This window comes from Lycorma delicatula, chromosome 10, assembly GCF_047948215.1.
Source record: "Lycorma delicatula isolate Av1 chromosome 10, ASM4794821v1, whole genome shotgun sequence".
In the NCBI taxonomy this organism is placed as follows: domain Eukaryota; kingdom Metazoa; phylum Arthropoda; class Insecta; order Hemiptera; family Fulgoridae; genus Lycorma; species Lycorma delicatula.
Genome location: NC_134464.1, coordinates 107,260,138 through 107,269,715, shown reverse-complemented (window position 1 = coordinate 107,269,715; position 9,578 = coordinate 107,260,138). Strand labels below are relative to the sequence as shown.

The 9,578-nt window shown below is 29.2% G+C and overlaps 1 protein-coding gene across 1 annotated transcript in view; it reads left to right on the top strand.

The window, feature by feature from the left end:
• Positions 1-9,578, top strand: part of LOC142330937 (E3 ubiquitin-protein ligase HERC2-like) — a 34,529-nt gene that overhangs the window by 293 nt on the left and 24,658 nt on the right. Inside the window, exon 2 of the mRNA XM_075376404.1 lies at positions 6,865-7,110. Within this exon, the coding sequence (XP_075232519.1) occupies positions 6,939-7,110 (172 nt within the window). The 5' untranslated portion in view covers positions 6,865-6,938. The remainder of the gene's footprint in view (positions 1-6,864; positions 7,111-9,578) is intronic.

The window sequence follows — 9,578 nt, the reverse complement described above, 5'->3', positions numbered from 1 at the left end:
TATTTATAAACAGTGCTTTATGCATTTTAATTGTTATAATTAATAGTATATATTTTGCAGGAAAAATAAAATTTAAGGGAATAAAATAACAAACACTATTATTTTTTTATATAATGCAATAATCTGATTAAGTCAACTAGTTTGCACTAATTTGAGCCTAAGAACCAGCTACAGCTTAAAAAGATGGCTGAAACCATGTAGTTTCTTTTTTCTAATACTTTGCTTATGCACAGTTGCTTGTTTAAAAAATGTTCAGTGTCTTAAGATTAAACATATTTGTTATTATTTTCTGTTTTAAATAATGAGTTATAGTAAATAGTGTGTGAAATTAACTACTAAAGAGAAATATTCAAAATCTATTCACAATCCCTGGCAGATTGGTATCATCTTTGCCTAACAACCAGGTTATGACGGTTTTGATTCCCAGTAAGGTTCGCATTTTTTTCACATGACAAAAAATCCATTTATCATTAAAAAAAAATATGTAGGGTAAATATTACTGAGTGTAAGCCTCAGTGGAACAATAAATAAATAGTAAAAATAAAAATCAAGATTAGTTTTACATCTAATTGTTAAACAGTAATCATCAACGGGTATATCAAGAATAGAAATAAATGAATGTAAGGTGATTCATGAAAAATGTAACAAAATTTTGGAATTTCTACTGGTGAAAATAAAGAAAAAAGTTCATATAAACAGGTTTGAAAATTCTTGGTTAATGAGTGTCGGCTGGTGAGATTTCGCCCTGATTTTTGCACCTACAGTAAAATTATGGCAGATTATAATTCTTGGGATTCAAATTAAGGGGTAAATTTAGTCGTTTTGTGTGAAATCTGACATGAAAAGTTGAGAAAAAGAATAAGTCCCAGAACTGTATTTTTAGTAGTTTTTGATAAATCTGGGGCAAAAGACAAAAGGTTGAGGTGAAAAGCACTATTTTTTGTCTGGTTGGTATAAAATAACTTTGTTAAATAGGTAAAGATTTAAAAGTTTTAAACAAAACTTGTAGAGAAGTGCACAGAAATCAGGCAAAACTTTTGCCAGGTGTCACTTGCTAACAAAGTGTTTCTGCACCTATGTTTTTATGAACTTTCTTCTGTATTTTCATCAGAAGAAGATATCCGGCTGAAAAGTTTGTTACTTTCTTGGTAATCATTTTTTATAAAAACTACGAGGTTTGTTCAAAAAATAACTGAACTTTTTTAATTACACGCAAGTGGAGATATTTAGTGACATATGGTTGGGAGCATTGCATTCCTCTGTAACCACATGTTCTTGGATTGTTGATATCTCGTTTAGTTTTTGTGTTGTTTGAGTACAACATGTTTGGTTAGTAGCAATTTTTGTAATGTGTGATTTTTTGAAGACTGGACTTTTGTTTCAATGTCGTAACCATAAACCCAGCTTTTGTCTCCTGTTACGATCCTTTGCATGAATGTTTCATCATCAGCTTGTTCAAGGAGTTGCTGGCAATTGTCCACTCGATGTTCTTTCTGCTGTTCGGTCATCAAATGAGGAACAAACTTTGCTGCAGCTTGATACATGTTCAATTTTTAATGTCACACCATGATCCAATCGAGATTCTAACCCTTTCTGCAAGTTCTCTAACAGTCAATTGGTGATTTGCACGCACCAGGTTGTTAATTTTCTGAGCGTGTGCCATTAGTTGAAGTCGAAGGCCTTTTTGGTCGAGGGTCATCTTCAATTGACTGACAACCACTTTTAAATCATGAAAACCATTTGCAACATTGCGTATGACCCGGAGTATCATCTTTGTAAGCTTGTTTCAAAACTTTAAAAGTTTCTGTGAAAGTTTTCCCTAGTTTTGCGCAAAATTTGATGTTGTATTGTTGCTCCTGTAAAACACACATTACAAAAATCGCTGCTAACACTTAAACACATTGCACTCATAACAATAATATGAAAACTAAACAAAAATTCAAGAACATGTGGTTACAGAGGAGGTTATGTAAAACACAATGCTGCTAACCATACGTCACTTATTTATTTGTTATTTTTTGAACAGAGCTTGTATATACTTAGATTAATAAAAAAAAGTACAAAAAATAAATAAAATAGAACATCAATGCTTACAAAATGTCAGAAATTGTTTTCTCCTGTTATTTTTGAAAAAATAACTGTAACTTAGGTTCTAGATAAGAGAGTAAACTGTATTTCTTACGTTGTTGAATTCAAAACTAAAAATTACATAATTTTTCCAGTGCGTAAAAGTCATTTATTTGGTATTAGTATTCTTGCAAAATATTTGTGTGGGTGTGCTACTGTTTTAAAAAAAATATATTGAAGAGAAATCAAAATGTCGTCTTATTTTTTGAAACTGGTTCTCAGGCTTGAAATTATGAAAATTTGATGCTTTATTTATTTGTGTTATTGTTACAAACATGAATCGCATATTATACAAGAATTTTGATAAAGTTGTTGTTAAATATTTGTTCTGTTTTCCCTAATAGTTGATCTTATAATAAAAAGTGTCTGTTTATTTTTGTTTATTGTTTTTATTTGAAGTTAGTTTTTAATAATGATAAATTTGATTTAATTTCAACTGTAAGGAATAAGATTTCATTTCTGTTGTGTGTGTTTTATGTATAAATATATGTACACTTGCTAAATTTTTATTATATTAAGTGGTCTAAAAATATTAATGGATTAAAATGAAATAGTAAAATTATTTGAAAAAATGATTTATATCCTTTGTGTCATGTTTAACCTAAATTAATATTTTTTTTATAACATCATTTTCTTGTGTGTACCAGTGTGTATTTATAAGTTAGTTCCAAAACATTCTCAGAAACATCTATTTGAAACGTATTATATGAGGTATGATTCAAAAGTAAGGGCCGATGAGTTATAAATAACGATTTGCAACACTGATTGGTTTGCATATGTAGAGTAGCTTTAAGTAGTTCTATTAGGCATGTAATGTAACCGTCACATTGCCATCAGTTCATTGTTGTTTATCTTTGCAAGACAGTGTGTTAAAATGAGTGTGGTAATAACAAAAACTGCCAGTTATGAAGTTCGATCAATGATTAGATTTTTAAACGCAAAAGGACATAATGCTGCTGAGATTTACAGTCAATTGTGTGAAACACAGGCCTACCGCATTAAGTGATAGAAAAATGAAACAATGGAATCATAAGTGTACGGAAGGCCATTCAAATGTTTATGACAAACAGAGATGATGATCTCGTTGAACGTGTGTATGCAAAAGTGAGAGAAAATTGTTGTTTTACAATTAGCAATATTTCTTTAGATTTCCAGAAGTTTTAAAGACAACATTGTTTAAAATAATGACAGACACTCTAGGCTATTGTAAACTGTATGCACGATGGGTGCCTAGAATGTTGAAAATATTATAAAGATCACAGAATGACATCTGCTCATGTTTTTCTCGGCTGCTTTAGACACGAGGAGACACATTTTTTCCCATATTATCACTGGTGATGAAATTTAGATTTTTTACATCAATAATGAAATGAAATAACAATCCATGTAGTGTTGTCATTTCAATTCACCTAAACCGAAAAAATTCAATCAAGACCAATCTCAAAGGAAAATCTTGGCAACTCTATTCTGGGACCAAAAGAGTGTGCTTTTGATTTTTTGATTGTTTTCATGGAACCAGCCACATCCATCATATCAGAAGTCTGTTGTGAAACACTTTCTAAACTGTGTTGTGCATTTAAAGCTTACGGAGTGCTGGGATCAGGAGTTTTTTTTTTCATAACGTGTGATGCACAACAGAAACAATTGAAAAATTTGGATGGTAGATTTTTAATTATCCATCTTGATATTTTTAATTATCCGTCTTGATCTCACGCCCAGGGACTATCATCTTTTTGTTCACTACTCCTCCCTTTTACACCTCAAAGACTGGCTTGCGTCCTAAATTTCGAGGAACGTAAAAAGTTGAAAATCTTGGTGCATAAGTGGCTATAATCCAGGCGTTGGAATTTTATGCAGTGGGTTAGAAGAAGCTTGTTTCATTATATCAAATGTGTTTGGAACAAAATAGTTATTATGTAGAAAAGTATTTGAAAATAATAAATTTTTCAACCATTTTCTTTTTATTACCGATCAGCCCTTACTTTTGAACTGTGCCTTGTAATTTCATAAAATTATTGATACTCATTATAATGCAATACAGCATCACATTTTTGTTCCTCTCCAATAGAAAATGCTTTTAGGTGTAAGTTGAACTCAAGCAGTTTGTGTAATCTGATAAGTTATTTTGATATTATTCTCAACAGATTCGTTTTGTGAATATTTTCAACCGCATTAAAAAACAAATTTACAAATGAACCCTGTTATAATAGCCCATAATGCCGATCAATCACACTAGGAAGATAGCTTGTATATAATAATCATTTCATAGGTGTTTTAATTACTCTGTAAACTTTATTTTATTCACTAATTCTATAGTAATTTTAAGTAATATTATTTGCTACAGAATATTTCCTTGTATTTGAGTTTTTGTCATTTTTATTAAAGGTTGTGTGGAACAATCTAGTCTGTAAAATACAGCTACAGTATTGTTTAGGGAAATTAAAATTTTCTATCTAGTACCAAGGAGCTTTATATATGATGTTTGCAAATACAAACACATAAAGGTACATTAATTAGTAAAGGGATTATTAACATTTACTTATCTCTTTTTTAAGTGCTCTACATAACATCCTTTAGTTATATGAAAATATTAAGGTAATGGTTGATTTTTTGTTGTACTTGTTTTGGCATGTCGATTATCACAACTTCATTGTATTGATTCCATGAATATGAAATTATATAGAACTGTGGGCGGCAATAACAAGATGTTGAACTGACACACCCAAAAAAAAAATGTTGTGTAGTACAAGAACTGGTGAAATTGAGGGCCGATGGCAAAACATCAAGACTTGGGGATCCATTACACCCAATCCAAAGTGGAAGAATTTTGTTTGTTACGGTTCATTGTGATATCAGTCTCAATTGATACAGCACATCAGAGGCATATGAATACATGCTACTGAGGTTTTACCACCACATCTTGAAGGAAAATGTAATTACTGGATTCTTTATTTAATTGCAGGAATAGCTAATTCTGCAGTAAATCCAAATAAGAATGATCAGTCACCATCATAACTTTGAGATGTGAAAGGGTCATAACTTTTACTTAATTGAATTGGTGTTGTTAACTGAGATGAATCGTGCTTTTGTGTGATTGATATCTGAACATTTTACTAAGTCTCTACTATTTATATGAAATGTTGCTTCGTCACTAAAGAACAAATATAGAGCAACATCAATACTCTTCATAGCTACTGCATGAGATGGTAAAATTTTTTGCTTTAACTTGTTTCCCTTTTTCATAAAGCTGGCATCTAGCTAGTTTTCTTTCAAAACTTAAAATTCATCTTGCATATGCAAAAGTCATTGTATATTTGATAGAAGCAGAAATAAAGTTATTTGAAATGAGATGAATCATAAAATAAATCATATTTTTAATATATTTCTACAGTTTTTTCTTTCTTGTTTAACAGTTGTACAAATATTTTCTTGATACATTACAATAACCATCTCTTGTTCTACATCCTCCTGGACACATCATGACTTTTGACATACATTACCATTAATGGCATAAGAACTTACATTTTACAATTTCTAATGTAGCGATCCTTAAGTAATAACTTTCCTGTTTGATTGTAAATTTAACAATTTCTTTTTGTGTAAAATGAAAAGAAATGTTTAAAAAATATGGAAAGCTAATTTAACTAATTATTGATACTTTTTTACTTAAAATACTGTTAACATAGCTGGAGAAGAAGATTGACGTTTTAATAATTCTGCTTCTATGGTTTAGGAGTTATCAGACTGATCGCTGAACATTTATTAAGTCGGGTAATGTAATTAGTAACCCTTGTTGCTTACAGTATACCTTAGAGAATAGTAATGGTGCAGTTTTATAAGTAATTTACAGCATATTTATTCATATTTTATTCTTTTGAATTTAGATTTAAAACATTATAATGTGTATTTTGATGGTGATATGTACTATTTGTTAGGATAGAGGTTTGTGAAAGAGTGAAACTTGATTGAAATTGTTTGCAGCAAATAAAAATTAGATTTGACATAGATCTGTTAATTCTCAATATATATAAACTTGTTTTATTAATTCTACCAATTATGTATTTGACCCGCCGTAAATTGAATAAAAATCTTTTTCTTTGATTGTAATAATTAATGCAGTAGAAATCAGAGAAAATAGAATTGAATTCACAGATTACTTAGGAGTAGCAGTTGATCAGCACTTAAGGTGGGATGTGTATATAAATAAAATTATTCCATGCTTGAGTGTTTTTTAACTTCAGGGACTATTCTATCAATTCCACTGACAAAAAATTTTATTTTTCTTTCATCCATACTATTTTGAAATGTAGAATTGTTGCTTAGGAAAGTGGTTATCAAATGTTTTATACAGTTCTTAAGCTACAGAAAATAGGATAATTAAATTAATTTTCAGTAAAAGTTTGTTTTATTTCATAATAAAATTGTATGAAAATCACTGCTGGAATGTGGAAGAACAGTTTGAAGGGTAAGCTACTTTGGTGTGAAACTTTATAAGGAGAAGTGAAAAATTGAAATTTACCTTTCTACTCAGTAATGTTAGAACCTGTTTTCTTTGTATATGATACAATGAAAGTGATATATCTGTCAGTAATGAAATTTTTATATTGGTATCATTGAAAAACTATTTGGATTATGACTTTTGCAGTAATTCTAATTTGGTATTATCTAACTGTTAATAGTGGTGTACTTGTATTACTGTAAATTCAATTATATTAGTGTTTATTTTAATTGTTGCAGGCGTTAGTAGTAATGGTAGAGCAGTAACAGTTGATTTTCCACAACAGTGTAATTGGACTGGGCTGGTGTCTGAGATGGAGATTGTACCATCTTGTCACCTTGAAGTCAATTGTAATGGTTGTCAGATGTTCTCTTTAGTTGGTCCTCGATTTAAATGCAAAGCATGCACTAATTTCAATTATTGTGAAAATTGTTTTTATACGCAGAAAAATCATAGACATGGTTTTAATCGTATTACAGAACCAGGTTAGAAAAATTGCAATTTTGCTTCTTATTAGTTAATTACATCTTTGAGAGTTGTATGTTTTTATGTTTTTTGTTTCACTATTGGAGAAACATTGACTATAAAAATAATCTAATAAAAGTAAACTACTGTTTTTACATATTACTTTTCATTTGCTTGTAAGCTAGTTTATTATAAATTTCTATGAGATATAAGTATCAAGCTTGAGGTATTCTATTAAACCACCAAAGATTATTTGTCTCATTCCATTAATATTTTGCTCCTTTCATATAATACTTTCTACCAGATGTGTCTAAAATATATGTTTTAAGAGATATGACTCATTAATATTAACTTCAGATTAAACCGTACTTCTACTTTATTGTAAATTTTATCTGCAGAATATTCTTACATCTTTCAGAGAATTAATTCATAGCAGTTCTTGAAAGAACTAAAAATAGTTTTGTATGTAGGTCCTATACATTGTTTAGTAAAAGTAATGAACAAAGTGGTGTGAAATTCTTTGAAGGCTAAGGTGAAAGTCTATATTTTAATATTTATTAACTACATCTTTTAAAAATTAATTATAGTTATGGAGCTTGAAAATCACACAAAAACACTATGTTTTCTGAGGTTACATTTTGGGGTTTAAAAGTTGTAATAAAATACTGATTCAGGGTGAAATGGTAAGCTGCGTTCCTTACAACCTGATAGTTTTAAAAATTTCAGAGAGTAGCATCTTGGAATTGAAAAAGATGAATCAAGATAAAATGTTGATAGCCAAGTACTCTTTTAATGCATCAGCTGACAATGATTACTGAATTTAAAAAAAAAATCTGATGTGGACCATGATGAAAGTAACAAAGTGTAGCATTGCGCACAGTATTCAGCGCGCATGCGTATACGCTCGTCCCAAAATCTCATTTTCTACCGGGTTATTTGAACATATAAGTAAGGGATTTTAGGACAAAAATTTTTAGTTGTACAAAAATTTTAAATACTTGATAATGATTAAATGAGCTAACAATCGAATATTTATTAAATATAATAACAATTTTTTTTTAATAATCCTTAATAAAAATAAATATTTTATACAAGTCTATTGATTCTTAAGAGTATTGAAATTGATTGTTAATTAAGATAAAATTCAAAATAATGAATGAAAACCTAAACAAACAAACAGGGGACAAATCTTATGAAGTGCAACTTCAAAATTTTATAACTAAAGATCTGATATTATTTATTTTGGTCAATCTTCGGAATTGATAATTTTTTAGTTTAATTAAAAATATTATCACAAAACAATTTTTGAAAGAAATTGCTTTTAATAATCTAATTTACACGGGAAAATGAGATATTACTTATTTTTTTTACGGATACCAAAATGAATATTACTTTATAATACTGAAATAAAAATAAAATAAAAAGTTGTTGTTTAGTGAAAAATAATTTTATATTCAATAAACATATTTTTCTAACTAGTCAAATGAAATGCAAGGGATTTTCTAGGTAAACCATTTTAAACCGCGTGCAATAAAGAGAACAATTGTTCTGCATTCAGGTTTGATATCTTAATCCGTTTCGTTTTACAACTCTGACTCATTTTTTTACCTGGACAAAGCAGAAAAGAATTTCTCTCTGAAGACACAATTCTGTTTTAGCTTTTACACGGATAGTTTGTCTCTGAATTTTCTCGATTTTATAACTACTTGCTTTTAAACAGTGTTTTTTTATACAAATTTTTTTCTGATACAAATGTAAATATGCCATCGTGTTATTTCCGCAATTGTTTGAGCAGAACTGATTCGCCAACGAAAAAGAACGTGAAATATTTTCCGTTCCCGGAGAATGAAGCATTACAAAGTGTGTGGCTACAAAAATGCGGAAAATCACGTGATAATATAAAAATTGAACATGGTAGGTTCAAAAGTGTGTTTTTATCTGAATTTAAATTTTGATGAAATAAATATGATTAAATTTCGAATTCAAATGCCTGTATGGGAAAAATGAAAAGAATATATTACTGGCTAATCGATCAATGGAATGAAATTTTCTCTGAACTTATTGACTTCATCTTCAATTATTATTAAATTTTAAGTTCTAAAATTAATTAATCTAAAAAATTATATGATTTATACAAATTAAATGTTTGCATAGATGAATTGTCCCCTCCCCCCATGATAATTCTGCCTTTAATCACATTGATGTCTTGCTTCTGTTTGTGCGCCAACCGCATAAACGAATTTAAACATCATGGCGGGAAAACGATTTTGGGACGAGCCACTGCCACCTTGTTACTTTCATCATGATGTGGACAACATATGACTTCCTTGTACGCCTATTAAATTACTACATTTACACAATTTTTTTTTAAAATGAAATGTACATATAATCTTATTTCATTAAAAAATTCTGATATTTTTCTTTTTTTTGTTGTTGAATTATTAATCATCATAATTTTTTTTTACAATGAGGTTAATAATTATTAATA